Here is a 23,567-nt window from a genome sequence, read left to right on the forward strand (position 1 = left end):
TTGGTATCTCTAAGGTTTGTAATTTCGGAAGAAGAAGGAGGCGTCTCTTTAAATTTCTGTAGGCGCCTCCAAATAGATGTCAAGAGAGGCGCCTATAGGTGTCGAGGTTGACCACGAAATTGACTATAGTCAATCCCTCCCGGGAGGCCCCTACAGCATTTTGAAGAGGCGCGACGCGCCCTAGATCTGATGGCCAATTGAAAAAGAAAAAGAAAAAATACAATAGGCAACACGATTTATAATTGGGTCTGTCTCCGTCAGAACTTAATGTTTTAGATAATACTAGATAATAAGAAGTAACCAAAAAATCTTCAATTCAAACTATATTGGTTATCACCACGAAGAGACAACAACTTTGATTATAATATAGGGTTTCATGATCTAATAAGTACTGGGGCTGGCTAAGAATTTAACCTAGCTAGGGTTTCATGATTTTTTTTTTGTTGAAAGGAGTGTTTCATGATCTTGGTAATTTTATGTGAAACTAAACACTAGGGTATAGCTCGTGCTCGTAGGACATAGATTTTTTATAATTATGTTAAGTGAGTGATAAAAAGACATGAAAAATGATAATTATAATTACATTAAATTTAGAGACAGTCTATATGATTTCTCATTAAATTAGGTTGTTTGAAGAGAAAGGAGAGGGAGATAAAGAAGGCCAACACTTTGGGGAAAGCTAAAAAGTTTCCGGGGTGTGAAGACTTGGTCAAAAATTGGTCAATTTTGTTTGACAATTTTATTTAGGGGGAAAGCAAAATACTTCTCAACCTCACCTCACTCTCTCTCCACCTCACCTCTATCTTCTCCGAATAGGTCGCCGACCGGAAAATTTTCCGGCCGGCGACCATTAAAAAAAAAAAAAAAAAATTTCACTCTCTCTCTCTCTAGAAACTCCAGCAAAGGGGTTTCCCTTCGCCGGAGTTCCGGTCTGTTCTTCAACAGACCGGAAGTGGTCTGTTGAAGAACAGATCTGGTATGTTCTTCAACAGACCGGGACTCCGGCGAAGGGAAACCCCTTTGCCGGAGTTTCTAGAGAGAGAGAGAGAGTGAAATTTTTTTTTTTTTTTTTAATGGTCGCCGGCCGGCACCAAATCGGAGAAGACAAAGAGGTGAGGTGGAGAGAGAGTGAGGTGAGGTGGAGTGTTTTTTTTTTATTTCCCCTTAAAATTTATTTCCCCGGAAAATCTCTAAAATTTTACATATTTCCTTTAAAATTTCACACCCCGGAAACTATTTAGCTTTCCCCAAAGCGCTGGCCATAAAGAATCGTGTGAATGAGAAGTTTTAAGATATGAGAGAGAAAAATAGTTAGAGAATTTATAGGAAGTGAATAGTTATTATGATTTTTAAACATGACATTTGTTCAGGACTTCTTAAAACAAAAGTCACGATTTTGGTCTAGATTTATAATTTCAAATTATGGCAGGGTAAAAAACATAAATCATGTTGTATTTTGTTTGGATGAGATATATCATTTGTTATATAGATGCTTAAATATTTCCCCCTTTAAATACTCTTGCGTTTGGACTTTTAAAGTGGAGCACAAGTGCACAACTCACTGGTTATGTGTGTAATAACTTTCTCAGGGTTGAAAATGCAAAAGTCATTGGGTAGAGTTAATGGGTGTGACTTTCTAAATTTCTAAGATGGGGGAGACAACTAGCATTTTGTCTTGTATTTTTATTAGGTAAAACAAAACCCTAATCATCACAGTAGTTTTTTATATACAATCAGCACAGTTCCTCCTTAATAAAGGCTTACACTGGAATTAACCCCCTATTATCAAATAGATTTGTCTGGTGCCTCACATAACTCCATGTTTACCCTTTTCTTTCCTTTTTTTTTTATTTTAGCTAGAATAGTTATTACAAAGCCATTGATATATCGATACGATGTGTTAAGCACGATAACTGCCTAATTACTACTGACCTAAAGTCCAACAAATTAAATAGCCTAAACACCGATGAATTAAATGACCTAAAACCCACATAAACTATTTTATTTACACACAAATTCAATATTCTTGAATTTGCACTTTCATGGAGATTGAACTTGGGACCTCCGCATTGCAAAGTAGATGCACTAACCAACCAGACTACCATTTGAGGACCAGGGGTGCCCCTAAAGGCACCTCTTCCTTTTGGTCTTAACTCACTATGTTCTTGGTCCTCTTGTAGATTTCAGACGGAGTTGTTAGAGGCTCACAATTGGGGCAGTACGAATGGGCTAGTCTGAGTCTATATTGTTCAAGTCCAACACAAATTAGACCAAGATTGAGGTTCCTCATACTGACCCAGCCCGTGGAAGCTAAGAGCCGGGGAAGTCCAAGAAGAAAAATGAGAAGATCCACCCTTTGACCAAACATGACAAAATTAATTAGCATACATATTGTTACCATTTCAGTACTTTAAATTGTTACGTCAACAGAATAATGAGGAGAGATTGGAAAATTACTAGGTTATAGTTATACACATGGGAGATGCTAGAGTGCCCAGTTTTTAGCCCATTAAAATGCCCAGCTGATGTGGAATCACTAAAAGACAAGGTTTTTTCAAAGTTTGACTACGGTGGGGACCGCTTTTATTTCCAAATGAGGAAATTTGGGCATTTTAATGGGCAAAATGGCTGGGCACTCTATCATTTTCCTATACACATAGGTGTAATTCAAAACAAGTTATTAAAATTATTTATATACAATTTGGTTATACAACTTTTTTTACCCTTATTGTGATAGTTTGGAGAATTATGCATGGGAACTGCTTCAGAAAGATCTACTGGAAGTGGAATAAAAACCAAGTGCTATTCCAATTTCATGTGGGAACAGAGTCTCCAAGATTGATGGAGATTTACGTATTGTTCCCTCTTTCTATAGGAGTTTAGTAGGAAGATTGCAGTATCTCACTATGACAAGGCCTGATATAGCTTTTGCTGTGAACTATGTAGCTCAGTTTATGCAGGCTCCAAGATCATCCCAGCTTCAAATTTTCAAAAAGATCTTGAGATATGTCAAAGGTACTGTCTCTTATGGTGCCACAATTACAAATGGTGATCTGAATCTTTTGTGTGGGTATCTGATTCAGATTGGGCTGACTGCCCAGATACAAGGAGGTCTACCAGTGGGTTTTTCATTGTCCTTGGAAGTTCACTGATTTCTTGGGGTTCAAAAAAGCAGCCCACTGTGGCAAGGAGCTCCACTGAGGCTGGATATAAGGCTTTGCACTTTGCTAATTCAATTGCATTTTCCCCTTACGAAGCCTTTTGAGCTCTATTGTTTTGTGCTCGGAGCATTGCATCTAACCCAATATTTCATGCAAGGACAAAACACATTGAAGTGGATTATCACTTCATTTGTGATCTTATTGCAGCAAGAAAATTGATATTGAAGTATGCTTCTTCTTCAGAACAACCGACAGATATTCTGACTAAGGGCTTGTGTCCAAACCACGCTTTTGTAATCTTCGACACAAGCTAATGTTCCTGCTCGAATCATCTGCTTGAGGGGGCGAAAAAGGAAGAAAGTGACACTGAGGTGTAAAGATAAGAAAGGAATAAGATGTAGTGTATGTAGAATAATTGTAAAGTTCTAAGTCTAAAGGCACTCCCCAGAAGTCAATTACTCTGTTAAGAGTTAGTTAGTAACAAACTTTCTCTAACTCACTCTAAACTCTATGAATAGAGAAGGATCACATAGTGTCTTAATAGTTTAATTTTTAATTATCTGAATCCTTCTCTTTTGTAACAGCTAGTTTACAATTTAATATGATCCAAAGAAAACAAAACCTAACTCAAAGATAGCTTTACATAAAGACCATTCATTTTATATTCATCATAAAGTTATTTTCCAAACCCTAGTTGCTAACCAGAACCACAGTGGTACACCCAAAGGCTTTATCTCAACCCAAGAAAGCATTTTCCTAAACATAAACAGCCTTTTTGGATTAAAAAACTGTTTTCAGTAGGGAGCATAAGCATGAAAAAGATAGTTTCATGAGTTTCATGATAATTCTCTCCATGTGGGTGGGTAGAAGAGATAGAAAGAGAAAAAGAGGAGAGAAAGTACTCACAAGATGAGAAGAGAGAATATGAGGAATGATCATTACAGTACAAAATACCTTGGATTTTTCTTCTCATTTCAACACCATCATCATCACTCTCACCAAACAGCAATCATCATGTCACTTAACAAAAACCTAAACTTCTCTCCCTCTTCATCATTACTTCCTCATCTATACCTCCTTTATCATCCACCACCACCACCAACTCCAAGAACAACTTCATCAATCTCATAGTCATCAACAACAACAACAACTAGAAAGAAAGAGAAAAGAAGAAAGGTATATATCTAGATCAAGAGATAAAGATCATGAAAAGCTAGCTTTCATCTACCATCTTTAACAAAAGAAGAACAAGGATCTTTTCTTTGAATATTTCCTTCATCTTCTCCTTTATTTCTTCTTTGTTCTTGAATCTCAAGTATCTTTCTCTTTTTCTTTCTTGGGGGAATCAAGCATCTCGGTCCGATTGTTTGCTAGGTCAAGCATCAAAGTATCTTCTCTTTATATCTTCTATTATATATGGGTATCTCATGAATATTTTGTTTTACTTATTATCAAACCTTGCTATACGCATGTACTCTTGCTATTTGGATATATGAACTTTTTAAGATGTTATTTCAAGTCAAGATAACCTACTCTATCTATCTCTCATGCTTGTTTTACACACTTTAGTTTAGTACATCTTCATGTTTTTGTTGTTTATGTTATGATCTTGCCCTAGCTAGTAGTACTCCAAGTTTATCATGCAATCATCCTCATATTTTTTTTTTTTTTGTAGAAAGAGATTAGTTTCAATGATACACGAACTGTTTACAGAGAGGTTAGATGAGAAGACTAACGTCACAAAACAACAAACAATTTTGATCATAGTAATATTTATAGATATAGATCTAATGGAAGATTAAAGAGTACATGAATTCAAGGTTGTCGATTGCTTTCTCAACAACCCATTCCTTTCTGTTTGGTTAATGAAGCTATTTTACTCTTAGAAACAAAAAAGAATTCATATCTAGTGCTGGACTGTTGATGTCTTGGTGAGGTATATACTCTTGAACTATAGAAATTTGAAGTTAGATCTTATCTTGTTCAAGAGTGAAATAGTTAAGTTTTTGAAAAGATAACATGCTATATTAGGGCCAACCACTGGTAGCCCAGTCGGTCGGTGCATATACTCTGCAATGGCAGTTATTGTGCTTATCACATCGTCTCGATGTATCAATGCCTTGTAACGACTAGTCTATAGTCGATTTCTCAAAAAAAAAAAAAATGCTATATTAGGTTTTAATGTGATGGTGTGATTTATGATGCAAACCATATATATTGCTAGGTTAATTAGTCTCTACATGACCTAATAGCAACAAACCCTAGATATTCCATAACAAAATTTTCATGCATCTCTTGTATAGTTGCATTTTTTTTATGTACTATTCCGTAGCGAATAACTGCACATGTTATTGTTAATTTAGTTTATACATATACATATGGTAGAAGTAGTTTAGTTAATTCGACTATTTATGCATCTGGTTATGTAAATGTTACACAGAGACAGGTTAATTGGGTCGAATCTGCAATTAACTAGAGACCATAAAAATTAAATTGAGATGGTTATCTTCATGACACATTAGGTCATGTGTGATGTAAAGGAGAGAAATACATTTTGTTCGTGATCAAAACAACATATTTGTTATGGTCATGACACATAATGAATCTCTATTCACCGGGGTGCGACTCCAAATCCTTGTCTGATGTGTCTTTGACACATTTTGTCAAACGTGACTAACGATCGTTATTTTCAGCTCGTGACCGTGCAAGTCACACATATCTACAGATAGCAGAGCATCTGAGAGCAAGTTAATGGAGGGTTTGATTTGGTCAATGAGTGAAAGATAATAGAGCACCAATGATTTGAAAGAGGAGAGCTCAAATTTTTTTCATCAAATCTCAACGACTCTACCAACTGATGATCTAATAAACGGCATATTTGGGGATTGAGAAGAAATTAAAAAGAAAAAAATAGCAAAGAAAAAAAAATTTGGCTTCGCCCGGGTTCGAACCGGAGACCTTCAGTGTGTTAGACTGACGTGATAACCAACTACACCACGAAACCATTTGCTGTCAAACTAAAGAAACTCCATAATAGAATCCGTGCCACCCCATGAACCACCCGCAATGGCATTTGAAACATATGTGCCAGCCTTGGCCACTTGCTTTCACTATTCATGTCAATACGATCCTAGCTTAGGTATAAGCGGTGGTTGTCTTAGTCATAGAATGATCAATAAAGACATACTCGACTTATTCTGACTGGTCCAATGAGGAGGGTATTTCTTTTAGAATATATCTTCATCTTCAATGGCTAACATTACAATTACTAAATTCAATGGTTAAGATTACACGTATCCAGGGGCGGAGTTGTAACTTGTATGGAGACTAACCCAGGCCTAAACGCTATCACTCAAGGAAGATAGCTTTGATGGTAAAGGTTGCTCCTCCAACACCAGAATGCAAGAGTTTGATTCCCTCATAAAGCATGGTTTTTCTTGAATTTTTAAACTGATTTCGTCCAAAAATCAAATAAATTAAAATCACCGAGATTATCCAATTTGGAATTGTCTAGTGACGAGTTTAGAGAGAGATAAAATATTATCTCAACTTTGGAGGCTTCAAAGATTTATTCTACAGAGAATCGAGTTTAAAGAGAAAAAACTTTGATTTTAGGGCTTGGGAGATAGAGAATCGAATAAGACAAAAAAAAAAACGAAAAAGCGTTTGCGCCCTATGAAATCGACGGACTGAACCCAATTTTGGACCAAAAATCGGCTCGAGTCCACCGGTTTGAGTCAGACAAAAAAAAAGTGAGAGTGCCTCATTTCAGAAGGGGTGCTTTACACATTTTTGTAGAAATTGGGAGGCGCTTTCAACCCCGAGAGCCAATTACACAAATGAGAGGTGCCTTTGAAACTTCCCTTCTAAATATCATCAAACACATAGTATGTCGTTTGGCACATACGATGATTGGTCCAAAGAATAAGAAGTAATTATATATGATGCTCTCCAACCGTTTTTTTTCAGATCTGAGATTTTCCTCCGGCGAAGGGTCTTCCCTTCGCCGGATCCCTCTTTCCTTTAGTAGTATGTTGTTCTTTCTTTTGATAGTTTGCGTGAGAAAGACTAAGAAGAAAAGTTCCTCTAACGATCAACGACCCCGTAGACGAACAAACCCTAAATTCCACCAATGAAATCGAGGAAAATCGACGAATCCTTCTTGTGTTGCGTCCGCCTGTAAGTATTTTTTTCTGCAAAGGGGATAAATACTCGTCTTATGTGGAAGTTTTAGGGTTTGAATGCCAGTTCTGGTGCATCATATTTTTTCTTTTCTTATCATATGGTTCTGCATGAGATTTTGGTTCGACGCAAAATACCTTTTGTCGAATTAGATAGTCTATCTTCTTGCTTAACAGAGAAAAAGTAAAGTAGAACTAGAGAGAGAGAAACCTTCACTAACATACACATACATGCATACCCAAGATCCAATCTTGTTTTATTTCTTGCTTCATTTATACCCATTCTAAAGATATTTTCCCTACTTATACCAATTACCCAATCAAAAGAACGATATCTTAATTATGATTCAAAGGATTTTGTTTGGTTAAATCAAACTATGGGTCAATATAATCTTTCTTAAGTCTTGGGCAGGGAAGAAAATTTTGAATCATCAAATGGTTTAACTTCTCTGGTTTTGTTGATTGACCAATTCAAACAAGATGAAGAAGAAGATAAAAATGAAGATGAAGATAGAGATGGGTTACTGTGTGTGTTTTGTTTGTGTGAGTTAAGATATGGGGCAGTGGGTGGTTGCATTGACGGCGGTTCCCCTGTGGTGGTGGTTCTCCGGTGATGGGGGCGGTTCTCCGACGATGAAGACCGTTTTCCGGTGATGAAAACGATTTTTCTGGTGACGGCAACGACATTCCGGTGAAGACTACGGTGGTTATTTTAGTATTAGTTAATGTATTAGTATTTCTTTTTGTCGACCTTTAGGGTCTTTTCATTCGCGACTTTTAGGGTCTTCTCATTCACGACCTTTAGGGTCTTCTCATTCACGACCTTTAGGGTCTTCTCATTCTCGACCTTTAAGGTCATTTTATTGAGTCTGTGTCTAGTCCCATTTCTTTCTCTTCATGAGGCACTTTGCATTTAAAAGTATGTAACTCTCATGAAGTTTTCAAAGGAGAGAAATAAGAATGATGTATCATCCATGTAAACAATGTGATTTTGTCACTTATTAATGGAAATGGTTCCCTTGGCTTCAAAAAAAAATTATATATGATCATTTGCAAATGAAAGTTTAACTATTAGATCAGATAAATTATGAGCGTCGGATCAGTAGGTATGAGGTTTTATGGTAATCTACAAATGAAAGGTATCATAATTGATTTTGGTTGGTATGAAGACCAAAGAATTTGAAGTTCGCCCTAGCCAAGAGCTTTGTGAGAAGAAACTCACTGAACCTAAGGTTGAGGTTAATTGGTTTTGAGTTGGATGGCCACAAACTTAACATGGTATCAGAGCTAAGCCCACACGTGATAGGCTTAAAAGCCACACGTGCCCCACGTCACCCATAAAGAAAAAAAACACACCTGTTAGGCTAAAAAAACCCCACACATGAGGGGGCGTGTGAGAATAGTCCCACATGGGAGAATGAGTAACTAGCAACCAAAAATATAAAGTATAAGTCCTCTGCACTCATTGCCAATTGGTTTTGAGTTGGATGGCCACAAACTTAACAGTTTCACGTTAAGAGGGAAGAGATCTGGTGATCAAGTTAAAGGCACTTCAATCAGTTAGAAAACACACAGACTGGGTATCATAAAGTGGGCGATGGAAGGTTATAACTTCGTTATTGGGCCGTTACATTTTAACCTTCATGAGCCATTAAGAGTTTCGTTAAAGGAGGTGGAATGTGTCTCCTAAAGAACCACCATAGGATGGTCTATCAACTCTATTAAAGGTGGACCACAAAAAAAATCGTAGTGATTGATGACTAGGGAAGGATGTTTAACCTCTTAAGAGGAGCACCACACTCCGTCTCACCACCAATATGGGATTGCTTTACAACACACCCTTCCAAGACCACATCATAGTCGAGCGAATCGTGCTGATAACGTGTTATAGGATGGTGCGGACCAACCTTCTCGACGGCCCGTGATACTGTCCGCTCAACATTTTAATGTTGAGGTTTTGCATTGGAGATGCTCAATAGTCATCTCCACCCTCTTTAACCTCACTTCCAACCATCACCAGCACTTCAGACCCGCATCATCATCTTCATCTTACTTTTCATTTCTCTATCTCCACCCTTCCTGGTCTTCCTCAAAGCTGGCTAAGCTGGTAAATGGGCAATTTTCCCATCATCCGCCAAAGGGGTAAAAAGTAAAAACCCCATCCCACTGTAGTGCGATGGGTCGTTTGAATCACCCTTCCCACAATCAAGGGGTTTCCCCTTCTCTGTGGAGAAGAGGATTCTCCTTTCATTTGTGACGGGGGTTTTACCCCCATCGCCCAATGGAGGGGAATCCCCTTCTCTCTGTGACATGAGAAATCATGATTTCTCATATCTTAGATGACAGGATTTTGGCCGAGGATAAATAAGAGAGGATAAAAATAATAATGGTGGCCACAAAGACTAATCAAGAAATGATTCATTTATACTGCTCAAAGTTTCCTTTGGATGAACAAGTGAAAAATGAAATACTATAACATGATCTCCCAAATAGGTTGGGAGGGGTGGGCTTTGATCAACCATTAATGTTATTAGTCGAAATTACACAGATGGGAAAAACTTATTCAGATTGAATGGCAGAGAGTAGAATTCTTCACTTCTTGTGTCTGTTTTGAAGGATCTAAATCTATCCCACCAATGCATTCCCCTATCTCTCCTTATTGCATTGTCTTTCCTGTGAAGAGTCACATCTAGCATCACTGCCACGAATGATCCAACAAATGCTTTCGATGAAAATATCACGTTTATGATGTCGTTGAACTGCACAATAAGATGGAGAGAGAGAGTTAGAGGGGGAGACGAAAACAAAGTGTGATCAGACGTTCGAATACGGAGTTACAGAGAGGAAGAGAGTATAAGGTTTAATTCTACACATACCGATCTCGATCTGCTATGAACTGGACCAAAGCCATTAACAACCCTGTACTCATTGAAGTAATGTGGAATCGAGAAACCGAGAAAAATAGAGAAGCCTAGTATGAATTTTGTTCTGAAACTATTGAGATTGCAAAATTGTAGGAAGCTGAGACCTGCTGAACCTGTTTATGCAAGATCATCTAGCAATTAGAAGGGAAAGAAAAAAGAGTGTTCTTCAAAGTTACAAAGATAACTTGCGCAACCACGGAGGGCTACTCATTTCGATTTTACATACCCACGTAGGCGAAAAACAAGCAATACAGAGCAGCAATAATTGGTGCCGGAATAGAAGCAAAGATTGCTCCGAATTTAGCTATAAAGGCAATAATATTCGAGTTAAGCAAAAGGAATAGTAACTAGCAACATTCGTCGTGAATAAGAAGATAACAAGTGCTAGAATGTAGAAAAGAAAATGAAGGAATTACCAAGAACCGAAAAGAATATCATGAATCCAGCTGATATTTGGACGACCCTTCGACTACCAACACGGGTCAAAGCTAACAAGCCAGCATTCTCACTATATTACAAAAACCCCGTGAGATTCTCGTGTCACTTGGGTATATCTAAATAGTATTATAATGAAAAAGATAACGTGTTGGCTCGTACGAGACTTACACGGATACAGTTGACCCAGTTGTGGTACCAAACAATCCAGACAACAATATCCCGACTCCCTGAATATAAGGGAAAAGAAGAAAAGAAAGGTTTTAGTACTGCTTGAAAGAAGGAAAGAACAATAAATATGTTCGTTGAAGTTGCCTTTTCGAACCGAAATTGGAACTGTGAGAGACCATTGGGCCCAACTCTCTTTGGAAACCGGTTCGCAAAGAAAGGATAGCCCAAGACTTTATTTTTCGTTACATTACCTGCCAACCGATACCACGGCTGAGAACAGATGGTGGCAAGGGAGTTGCACTTGCATATCTTGAGACTGCAATATAAGTTCCAGTGGACTGCAATCATGCAAATTTATAAGAAAAAAGATTTCCGGAAGATAAAAAATTTCATGTTCCTTTTTTTTAATCAGGGAAAGAATCTTCACAAGTATAAGTAACGTTTTAAACAGCAGAAGAAATGCTCTAGCTTAACACCACGAAGGGGCATTCCTGTTGTAAGAGAGCACCACTACGAAGTCCGAGTTTTTATGTTTGTTCATGAAATATTGAGAACACCAGTATGAAAGATCTAGAGTCCCTCTACTCGTAATCATTTGATTTTTGAGTTAAACATCAACGAACCTGATACGGTAACAGATATTGGCCCTCACCTGATAGACCCAAAGTAGCAAATGATCCATGTCATGTTATGAGAAGAAACTTATTCGGGTCAAGAACACCGCAAGTGAAGGGGCATACGAGAATAGTCTTACATGGACTAAGGGAAGATCTCATGATTAAGTATAGAAGTTGTACGGAAACTGCACCTATTGCCAATGTTCACAAGTAAGCTACTTGTTCGTTTATCTAAAATGACACCCAGATCATGCGAATGATGCGTTGATGACTCACAGTACCACCTAACATACTATAACTTGTAACTAACCAATCATATATTACTCCTTGATCAAAACTCACTTAAAGCAAGCTATAAACCGTCCCAAAGAAAAATAAAACTGACCTCTACAAGACCAACAAATGAAGCCGCCATCATTGCAAAGGCCTCGCCTGCTTGAAATGTAGGCGCTCCCCATTGAAATGGATATGGAACTCTTATCCTGCATAAAAGTCACATTAGGAATAAAGAATTCATCTAGGATAACAACTTTCAAGGGTTTGAGGCACGCTGACAATTCAATAAAAAATCATTTAGGATAACCCTTTGCTACTCTCAAAACAATGCCGAGGCTTTAATAGTTAGAGGGAGCTTCGTAGTAACAACTTTCAGTAATAGTGCACAAGAAAGTAAAGATCAAAACTCAAATGAATAGTCAAACTAGAAAAAAGAATTTGGAGAAAAGGAAGGGCACATAGCTACAAGAATAAGAACATCTTAATCACGATATTTTTATGAAATAAATCTGGGGACGGCCAAAAGGATAAGAAACCCAAACAATTCGAAACTGAAAAGGATGGCCCTTACCAAGGAGCAGCTCCCACAAGTCCAGACTTATCAGTACGACAACTAAATTGAGTCTTCGGAGCCGCATGCTTGTAGGCCCCACCAACAGTAAGAAGGTAAGCATAAAGCCACACGATCACCACGGAAAATAAAACAGCGAATCGGTCAAAGACATGCCTTTCCGAGTGGATCATATGGGGTAAATACTGCAAACAAGTAATTAAAATTGATTTCATAAATCCAAATCCATTGTTTTAATCATGTCGTATGATATGATGAGAGGAATTCAAGTTAATGAGAGCGGGAAGATTCACCTGCGAGAAAATTACTAGCAAGATGAGTTGGGGAAGTCCAATTTCGACGCACTTGGCAACCTAGACATCAAAGAGAGACACTCTTAGCAACACAATATAGCCAGGATGTATTATTGAGAAGTGAAATACTATCAAGTGGTTTATTTCACCAAGAAATGGTATCATTCTGAAGGAGGCAACCAGGGATATGTGCAAATCCTACCCAGAGAGAACGGTATAAAATGAAAAAACAGATAAAACTCTATAAAAGGACTAAAAGAAATACTTACGCCAGGAAAACCGAGTTCATAAAGCCCAAATCCAGCTAAAGCTACTAAAGGAACAGCAGAAAGTGGACTTAAGAACCTGGGGAAGTACGAGGCAAAACATAGCAAAGGATTTAATAAGGTAACCCCAGAAAAATTTATCAAGAGCGAATTTTCTCCCATACTACTGAAGTAAAAGATGACTAGGTATTCACAAAAAACCTTAAGACAATGCGCCAAAGGCCACTGAAGCCAACAACAATCTGAAGAGTTGAAGCAACAATAAGAGCACCCTGAATTCCACGCATAATCCTCTCGAATTTCTGCACAAATGTCATAAAAATCTACTAAAACCAATGTCCATAAAAAGTACATAAGAGGGTAAGCAAAATATTAGAGAGATATTCCATTAGACCTCGTGAGGATCAACGATATCACTATATCGACCCGCCAAAATTATTGATATTGTAGGCAATACAAAGGTATAAGATCCTCCAATCACAGCTGGTAACCGAGTCCCAAATAATGCTTGAAGGAGAGTGTTCAAACCAGCAACAAAGAGCAGTGTTTGGATCACTAACGCCTTTTCTGCCTACGATTACCAAAGCCCGAATTTAATTACATGGTTAAGAATGACATTATTCAATTAACAGAAAGAATCAAGTATTAAGATCTGCAAGTTCTTTTTTTCTCGAATCTTACATTTCCTCCTCCCATTTGGGGAACAAGAGCACTGGGAATTATAACTGTAGTGCCAAGCATAACTAGATAGTGTTGGAAACCAAGAATTATAGCTTCAGCTGCATTTAGTAGAAGAAGGAGATAGTCAGTACAACTAACCAGAAGTAATCCATCCATTTCAATTCCTTGGACAACAAAAATGGATATACTATTAAGGGTTTATGCCTATGATGGTATACTCAAGTTGAAGAGGAAACCTCACTGTTTAGCTACAAGAATCATCGAATACAGTAAAAATACAACAAAACCCAGATGATTTCAAACTTGAAATGAAGAACTAGATGAAAGAAAATTGAATAGAACCCAGATTCAGGTTAAGAGAGATAAAATAGTAAGAGAGTTTAGCTTACGCCATGGAGGAGGACTGGTAATACAGTAATCAATGTTGGGTAGCTGATCTCTAACTGGATGTGGTATCAACTCATCTTGTTTTGGTGCCGGAGCAGCTCCACCACCTGCCATCCCTCACTTCTCTCTCTTTCTCTCTTCTTTTTGCCTCTTTTGTTTCTGTTTCTCTCACTAGAAAACCACAATTCAATCACACTCAATATCAACAAAATACAGTAAAACCCCAGATCTCAAAAGAAACAGAATTCAATGTCACTCACAACCCAATAAAGGGAAGAAAGAAAAAATTACAAGAAAAGTAACCTAGAAACCCAATCCCCAAGAACTCAATCTGCCAACCCAAAATCCCCAAGCTAGCAAAAAGTAAAACCCAAACTAAGAAAATGAAAATAACCCAGAAACAGAAAATCTTTACTAAAGTAAACAAAATAGAATTGACAAAGCAACCGAAAATACAAGCTAGAAAGTCTAGTATTCACACCTTGGGAGAGAGAGAGAGAGAAAAAGTAGGTAAAAGTATGGGTTTTACAGCATAAAACTCCACTTAGAGAGAGAAAGATAAAGTGATGAATGAAGAAGAGAGGGTAGAGAAAGAAAACAAAATACAGAAATCAAAAGGGGAATCTCTCTCTATTTTCTTAAATTTTATTATATATATATATTTGTTCTGGGTTGGCGTAAAGACGAGGATAGTAAGACAGAAAGAGTAGATTCACCATCACCACCCTTACTACTAGTCTTAAAATGAAAACAACACAAAAACAGAGAGAGAGAGAGAGAGGGAAAGGGACAGAACTCACTAATGTCACTTTCTCTCTCTACTCTGAATGTTGAAAGGGAAAACTAAAAGAAGGAAGAAGACAAAATAAACCGACATATTTTCTCTCTTCTTCTTTCATCTTCTGTTAGGAGTTTGGTTAATGGCTAACAGATGCTCTGTGCTCCACCAGTTGGGTAAATCCGTAAATACCAACCAGTCTATGCTCCTTGGTCAGACGTTCAATATTTTTGGCGCAAAAAAACAACATATTACCCTATGCTCCTTGGTATGCCCCGCCAGGGTAGGGGTGGGATTATGGCCTGAAAATCCGGAACCCGCACACGACCGTCCGAGTCCGAAGTGTCCGAGTCCGAAGTGTCCGTGACCGTTCGTTGCCTGAATCGGTCTGTACCCGGCGATCCGACTGAGTCTGCCCGCTTATATAGTTCGCCCGACCGAACATATGATTGATTTTAAGCCTTTAGATTTGTAGGATTAGCTACAACCGTTAGATTTCAAGAGTAAAAATATATAACTCTAGTAATCACTTTTCTTAATCTTGTCTTCGCATCTTTACTTCTCTAGTCTCTCTCTCACCTCCAAAATCTCAATATCTCATCAGTAACTCAAGAATCCACAATACACCGATACGATCTATGAGAAGAAGAATATAACCGATCGTAATCCATGAGAAATCTCAATGATTATCTTTTAATTTTGTATTCATTTACTTTCTGGAACTGCAAAGTGAGAGTTTAAAAAGTTGTATTTAGCTACTAAACAATTTTAATTTCGAATAAAAATTTCTTTATTTCTTCATTAGTGACCAGTGCCCGATAGACCGATACCCGTTTACCCGACTATCAAAACGGTCACGGACGGGTAGGGGTGGGAATTTTGCCCATAAGCCCGAACCCGCCCACGGGCACCCGAGCCCAACGAGGACCATGGACGCCCGCGCCCGTCTCGGGCACAACCCGCCCAGCCCGCCAAATTTTGGTGGGCGGGCATGGGTTAAAACCTCTACCCGCGCACCCGCCCATGCCCGCACCCACTTAAGCTCACCCATTGATAACCAACCAAATTACATCAACTTTATGGGTTGATGAAGCCCAACCGTCCATGTTGCTAGGCTTAGTTGAGATGGTAAACAATATGTTTAAGGGCAATCACACGAACCCAATGCATTTCCAGTGGCCCAAGAGAATTCCTAGTTGAATACTGAAGTAGTCTTTGGCTTTGAGGGAACAAAAAGTGGGATAAGTTTTATTATATCTCATGAGAATTCTTCATTAGTTTTCAATGTGAGATTAAATTCCTAAAAGAAACAATACAAATAATGTCTAGTTTTAATCTCACATTGTCTCTTTAGAATCAGGAAAGGTGTTTGGAGATTTTATAAAAGGAGAGGAAAAAGTGAATTTTTTTCAAGTCATGAGATTACCCGCTACCCGCCCGCCCATACCCGAATTACCCGAGCTTCTTAATGGGCTTGGGCGGGTAATGGACAAGGCAAATTTTAAAATTGCCCGCCCGATTAACCCGCTTACCCTAATAGCCATTGAAATTTTGTGCCCGACCCGCCCAGCCCGATGCTTCAAGTGCCCATGGGCGCCCATACCCGCCCAATTCCCACCCCTACGGACGGGCACTTCGTTAGAGAAAATCCGAAATGTCCGTCTGTTTTGTCCGGATGTCCGAGTGGACACTTGGGACTTGTACCCGTTCCGCTCGGACCCGTTGAGTTATTGTCCGTTTTCCGCCCGTCCGAACAGATTCCCACCCCTACGCCAGGATGACGTGGTCGGGTCAGATTTAGAGAGAGTGAATCTGGTTCGGTCACGTCACCCGACCGGGATTCAACCGGAGACTAGTCGGTCATACCATACACCGTTGTAAAGAAAAACGATAAAAAAATCTAAAAATCCATTCAAATTTAAATGAGAACCAACCCATCAAAAACAAAGTGAAGAAGTCATCAGGAGAGAGAATTGACTTAGAAAGTAACTGTTGAAATATCTTTCTATATATTAAGATATCCCATATAATAAATATTAGGAAATATCAAATATTAGAAACTACTAAGAATTAGGAACTAGTAAATATATTAGTATAAACTATTAAGAAACTAGTAAAATATTAGAAACTAGTAGTATTGTAACTCTATAAATAGAGTCTTATATTTCTTTTGTAATCCATTAAGGAATAAAACAATTTCTTTGATCAATTTCAACTTGGTACCAGAGCCAAAAGTCTTAAATTTTTTGGGAATTTATATTGATTGAAAGAGAAGAGCCTTTCATCTTCGTCTTGTTTTTCCGGTTTAGCTAAAGTGAAGGGCAACTGATGCTTCCGCAATAATGACTCTCAATAAGGCAAATTCAAATTTTGCTAAAGTTGTTGGTCAATCTGACAAAATTACTTATAAGTGTACTCACTGCAATAAAATTGGTCATACCAAAAGTCATTGTTATGAACTATTAGGCTATCCAGAATGGTGGGATCATAATCGAAAGAAAAACTCTAAGAAGACCCTTGTAGATCCAATTGTTAAGCAAGCTTCATCGACGGTAGCCACTACAGGTAATGTAGGCAAGACTTTAAATATGTCTACACAATTTTCGAATAGTACTTGGATAATTGATTCTGGTGCTACAGATCATATGACTTTTGATTCTAGACAGGTCTCAACCATAAACCAATCTTCACATAAATATGTCTCTACTGCCAATGGCACCTCATCCACTGTTGTAGGGGAAGGACCCATAACTCTAACGAACACATTGAACTTAGACTCTGTTTTGGTCGTCCCATCTTTAGATCATAATTTATTATCAGTATCTCAAATAACCACCACTCTATTTTGTGTTGTCATCTTTTGGCCTGAATTTTGCGTCTTTAAGGACATCCGGACAAGGCAAACAATTGGTTATGGTGTTAGGCGAGGAAAGTTGTATTACTTGGATTTAGTATCTGAAAGCTCTAATAAATTGCGTCAGGCATTAGTAGTGAACAATTCTGAAATAAAAAATAAAGATGAAATATGGTTATGGCATCGCCGTCTGGGGCACGCCTCCTTTGGTTACCTTAAGAAATTATTTCCATCGCTATTTCTTAAATGCGATGTTTCAAGTTTTCAATGTGATGTTTGTGCACTTGCAAAAAGTCATCGTGCATCGTTTCCGTTAAATTTAAATAAAAGTCCAACTCCTTTTATGATCTTACATTCTGATGTCTGGGGTCCATCTAAGGTTTCTACTTTGGGTGGGGCACGGTGGTTTGTTACCTTTATTGATGATTGTACTAGGATGACTTGGGTGTGTTTGATGAAATCTAAAAGTGAGGTAAAGTTATTGTTTCAGAAGGTTCATAAACTGTTTAGTACTCAGTACAACGCAAATGTTCAGATACTCCGTAATGACAACGGAGGAGAGTATATGGATCATGAACTTCAAACTTATTTGGTTTCTCATGGTATTGTTCATCAAACTACTTGTCCAAATACCCCTCAACAAAATGGGGTCGCTGAAAGAAAGAATCGTCACTTGTTAGAAGTTATCAGGGCTATGTTGATCGAAGCACATATGCCATTATCTTATTGGGGAGAAGCACTTCTTGCTGCAACCTATTTAATTAATAGAGTACCATCTAGTACTATTGAGTTTAAGACTCCTTTTCAAGCTCTATCGGATGTTACAACTTCTCCGACAGTTTCAAATTTACCTCCCCGTGTCTTTGGGTGTGTAGCATTTGTTCATCTTCATGAGCACCAACGTACAAAATTAACTCCAAGGGCATTAAGATGTGTATTTGTAGGGTACGGTTTAAATCAGAAAGGGAACAGATGTTATCATCCTCCAACTAAACGAATGTTTGTTACATCGGATGTTATCTTTCATGAAGATTCTAAGTATTTTTCACTTGAGTCTGAACTTCAGGGGGAGAAAACTAAGCAGGAAGTTCTGACTCTTGATTATGAAGAAACGGATAATCATGTAGAAGAGAACAAAATTGGATCTAATATTGAAGTAAATTTGATTCCTGAAGAAATAAGTAGAGCTGAAATTGAAATTCCAGAATTACCAACACCTGAATCGGTAATGGAAGAAAGTGTTAATGAAATCGTTGAACAAATTGTGGATTCACCTCCAATTGAAGTCGTTGAACCAAGGGTTAGTAATACACCAAACCAATCAGTTGTTGAGGATGTTCCTAAAGCACCTTTCGAACCACCTAGGAAAATATTACCGTCGCGTCAAACCAGAGGTATTCCTAAACCGACATATGAACCTGAGCTGTCTAGTAGAGTCAAATATCCTATGAGTCAGTATGTGTCAGATCATCGGTTGTCAGAATCAAATAAGTCGTTTGTAAATCAATTATCTACTGTATATATTCCTAACAATGTACAGGAAGCCTTATCTGATTCAAAATGGAAAGCAGCTATGAATGAGGAGATGAAATCCTTACAAAAGAATGACACTTGGGAGCTAGTTGATCGTCCAGAAGATAAAAATCCAGTGGGATGTCGGTGGATTTACTCAGTGAAGTATAAAGCAGATGGTACAATTGAACGTTACAAAGCGAGACTAGTGGCAAAAGGCTACACTCAAACTTATGGAGTCGATTACACAGAGACATTCGCTCCAGTTGCAAAAATCAACACTGTTCACGTCTTGTTATCGTTAGCAGCAAATTTAGATTGGCCACTACAACAATTTGATGTAAAGAATGCTTTTTTGCATGGGGAACTATTAGAAGAAGTCTATAGGGACCTTCCACCGGGATGCAAGATACCACAAATACATAGCCAGAAGGTATGTAGATTGAAAAAGTCATTGTATGGATTAAAACAATCACCAAGAGCGTGGTTTGAAAGGTTTACAAAGGCTATGAAGGAATTCGGTTATCACCAAAGCAATTCTGACCATACCTTATTTACAAAAAAGCGGAAAGGAAAACTCACAGCACTTATTGTATATGTTGATGACATGGTGGTTACTGGGGATGATCCTGAAGAACGAAAGGCTTTACAGAATTACTTATCTAAAGAGTTTGAGATGAAAGACCTTGGTCCATTGAAATACTTTCTTGGAATTGAAATATCTCGATCTAGTAATGGGATTTTCTTATCCCAAAGAAAGTATACTTTAGATTTGTTACATGAGGTGGGTATGTCAGCGTGTGAGCCGATTGATACACCTGTCGAAGAAGGATTAAAGTTGTCAGTGGAGCCTAATCAGATACCGGTTGATAAAGGAAGATATCAACGACTGGTTGGAAGGTTGATGTACTTGGCGCACACGAGGCCAGATCTTGCATATGCGTTAAGTATTGTTAGTCAATTTATGCACAATCCCGGTGAAAAACACATGAATGTTGTTTTACGCATTTTGAGATATTTGAAGGCGGCTCCTGGAAAAGGTATTTTGTTTACTAAAAATTCGAGTTGTCGAACTATTGATGTATATACTGATGCAGATTGGGCCGGGGAAGTAAATGGTAGGCGATCAACTGCAGGATATTTTACCTTTGTTGGTGGAAATCTTGTTACATGGAGAAGTAAAAAACAGAACGTTGTTGCACGTTCAAGTGCAGAGTCTGAATTTAGAGGAATGGCTGATGGCATATGTGAAGCGTTATGGTTAAGACTCCTGTTGGATGATTTAGGATATCCTTCTGAAAGACCAATTCCATTATATTGTGACAATAAAGCAGCATGTGATATTGCTCACAATCCAGTCCAGCACGACCGCACAAAGCATGTTGAGGTGGATCGATGTTTTATTAAAGAAAAGTTGGAAGACAACATTGTAGAGTTACCAAAGGTCCGATCTGAAGATCAATTGGCTGATGTTCTTACCAAAGCAGTTTCAAGTCGAATATTTTCGAAAATGGTAGACAAGTTGGGCATGTGCGATATCTATGCACCAACTTGAGGGGGAGTGTTGAAATATCTTTCTATATATTAAGATATCCCATATAATAGATATTAGGAAATATCAAATATTAGAAACTACTAAGAATTAGGAACTAGTAAATATATTAGTATAAACTATTAAGAAACTAGTAAAATATTAGAAACTAGTAGTATTGTAACTCTATAAATAGAGTCTTATATTTCTTTTGTAATCCATCAAGGAATAAAACAATTTCTTTGATCAATTTCAACTGTAACGACATAAGTTTCGAAAAAAAAAAATTATTTTTCAAAGTTTTCTACCAGAACTCGAAATAAAATGCTAAATGACCCGAGAAAGAGGGAGCAAATGCAAAGTTGGTGCATCATGCATGACTGAATTTGTTGGTCGTGGCATTTGGAGAGAGTGGTGGGCAACCAAAGAGGACCGCTCCGTCGGCTCACCTTCAGGCAGTCGTGACTACGTTTTTCGAATCAGTTAACACTGCTATTACCCAATTACACATTTTTATTTTGTTCTTGTAGTCCAACAGTATTGTGTCCATTCCAAAAAAAAAATTGAATTCACAGAATTGATATTTGATAAAGGTGAAAATTCATAATTTTCGTTGTTATTCTGATAAAAGTAAAGAAAATACAACCTCTACCAATATATCCATCGTATTCTGATACTTTTTCGTGCCGAAAGTGAACAAATGTATTTTAAATTGTTAAAGTTTTTCAAAATATATTTTGTTAAAAATAAGTAGTTAATGTAATATAACATTAGTTTCACAAATTCTAAGAGAATTTTGGATTTTGACCATTCTAACATATTCTTTTTTTTTTTGTTGAAACCCTTCTGACGTATTTGGTTAATGTAACATAATGTTTGTTGAATAGTTAGGTGTTCTTTTCCTTTTTGAGGTACCACTAGCTTTTTGGAGTCACTAAGACGTTTAAGCAAATTCAAAATTTTAGTCTATTTGTTAGCCATGTTTTGTTCTCTTTTCTTTTAGGGAGGATGGGTTTTAAGTCCAAAATCGAATGATCAATGGGTCTAGAGCCCAAAGATAATCTGAAATAGAAAATAAATTCACTTAGAGTAAATTACATGTCTAACCTTTGATTTTTTATTACTACCTAACCTATCCTAAGTTAAAAAAAATAACCCAAATTAAAGATTCACTAAATTATTTCCTCAAAAGGAAATTTCTTCCCACAACAAAAAATTTCTTTTCCGTTTATCGTAATGACTAAACTTTTAGTTATACTTTTTTATGCAGATTTGGTTAACATAATATAATTTCAGGAGAATTGTGTCAAAATAAATAAGATGCTAGAGAAATATAAGTATTGCAGGAGAATCAATGAAATGCTAGAGAAACATAAATTAACACATGTGCAAGAGAATCAGTGAAATGCTAGAGAAATATTAAAAATTTGGTTAACATAATATAATTTCATACTATTTTGTTAGAATCAATAAGATGCTAGAGAAATATATTTATTGCAGGAGAATCAAAGAAATTCTAAAGAAAAAAAAAATTATTATTCTTAAATAATTTTTTTAGAATGTTGTTAGAATCACTAAGATGCTAGAGAAATGCAATCTAATTTCAGAAGAATTTATTTTTGTAAGTATATTGTTGAATTTTTAAAATAAATAATGCTAGAAAAAATTTGAGAATTATGTTATATATAAAAATGTTGTTAGAATCAATAAGATGCTAGCGAAATAATAAAATGATTATTAACCTACTTCTAACATATTCATAACAGATGCCAATAGAATCAAGAAAATGCTAGTAAAATACTGAAAATGTAGCAAAAACAAATTCAGTTTATATTTTTTTTATGAGAACAAAATTATAGTGATAGAGATTTCAAAATTCATTGTGTACGAAAAAGTGTTACATTTTAAGTTTGTTGTTATCATAAAATAATTTTTTAACAAGATTCTAAGTATAATCGACATATATATAATTTTCTTAATGTTTTCCAAAGAAAAATATGTTTTAGAGATGGAAATATCGAGGTAGAGATAAAAAGCCAATCACAAATTCACAATTTCTTCAAGTTCGAAGAACATAAAGTTAGAGAGAGAGAGAGAGAGAGAGTGGCACTCGTTTTAGGTAATCACGATTGTTTTGGTATGTTACTTTAGACAAATATAAGTTTTGAAAATAAATATTGATAATAAATATCCACCATAAATATTTCTCTTAAAATTTAAGGAAAGAATAAATGTATTAACCCAACCATTAGAAACCTTTGGTTTACCAATGGTTAAATATATATCTATGAAAGAGTAAAAATGGGAGGAAATAAAGGGTTTGATGCATAGGACCCACTAAATAGTAAATTTTTGGACTTATTTTCTATTTTCGGTTTATTTTGGTTTTATATTATTTATGGAAAGAATAAATGTATTAACCCAGCCATTAGGAACCTTTGGTTTACCAATAGTTAAATATATATCCATTTTTGTATCCCGCCCTCTGCAACTGCTGAGGATTTCATCGAAATTCTCCCTAAATTCTCTTTAGATATAGACTCGTGGAATGGATATTTTGATTCGTCACTAATTACAATTACTCTCAAACAGGTAGATAGGTATATATGTTAGTCTCAACTCTTGTCTAACCTTTTTGAGAATTCAAAACAAAATAATGGTTTATCGATAATTAAAAGTCGGCCTAAGCGGAATAATATATAGGATGGGACGAAAATGTAGACGTAACTAACAATAGGATAAAATAGTGTTCATTGGGTTCAAAGCAATAAAGAAATGATTAAAAAAACCGCACCCTCTCTCTCTCTCATAACTGCTCAACAGAGAACTGAAGGAAGTATTTTGCTTCTCCGGTGAAGGGTCTTCTCTTCGCCGGATTTCTTTTTCATTTCTTAATAAAGGTTGTTTCTTTGTTGGTCTTTTAGGGTCT

The 23,567-nt window shown here is 36.9% G+C and overlaps 1 protein-coding gene and 1 non-coding gene across 4 annotated transcripts; both read right to left on the bottom strand.

The window, feature by feature from the left end:
- Positions 1-6,091: 6,091 nt before the first annotated feature.
- Positions 6,092-6,165, bottom strand: TRNAV-AAC (transfer RNA valine (anticodon AAC)). The gene has a single exon. It is a non-coding gene; the product is annotated as a tRNA-Val (tRNA).
- A 3,580-nt stretch (positions 6,166-9,745) lies between these two features.
- On the bottom strand, positions 9,746-14,985 carry LOC147532577 (nucleobase-ascorbate transporter 6-like). Of its 3 annotated transcripts, none has more exons than XM_086646271.1 (15): positions 14,839-14,985; positions 13,966-14,134; positions 13,577-13,674; positions 13,290-13,466; positions 13,097-13,197; positions 12,899-12,974; positions 12,630-12,689; positions 12,337-12,521; positions 11,875-11,971; positions 11,124-11,210; positions 10,873-10,931; positions 10,683-10,774; positions 10,493-10,570; positions 10,219-10,379; positions 9,746-10,101 (listed from the first exon to the last, which is right to left on the bottom strand). In XM_086646271.1, the coding sequence occupies exons 2-15, from the start codon at positions 14,075-14,077 to the stop codon at positions 9,883-9,885; spliced, it is 1,602 nt and encodes a 533-aa protein (XP_086502397.1). In that variant the 5' UTR covers positions 14,078-14,134; positions 14,839-14,985; the 3' UTR covers positions 9,746-9,882. The 3 variants fall into 3 exon arrangements, with proteins under 3 accessions (XP_086502397.1, XP_086502395.1, XP_086502396.1); XM_086646269.1 differs by having other exon boundaries at positions 14,445-14,860; XM_086646270.1 differs by lacking the exon at positions 14,839-14,985 and having other exon boundaries at positions 13,966-14,795.
- Between the last annotated feature and the right edge of the window lie 8,582 nt (positions 14,986-23,567).

This window comes from Eschscholzia californica, unplaced genomic scaffold (assembly GCF_041429995.1).
Source record: "Eschscholzia californica isolate CP2 unplaced genomic scaffold, dmEscCali1.0.p SCAF_6, whole genome shotgun sequence".
NCBI lineage: Eukaryota > Viridiplantae > Streptophyta > Magnoliopsida > Ranunculales > Papaveraceae > Eschscholzia > Eschscholzia californica.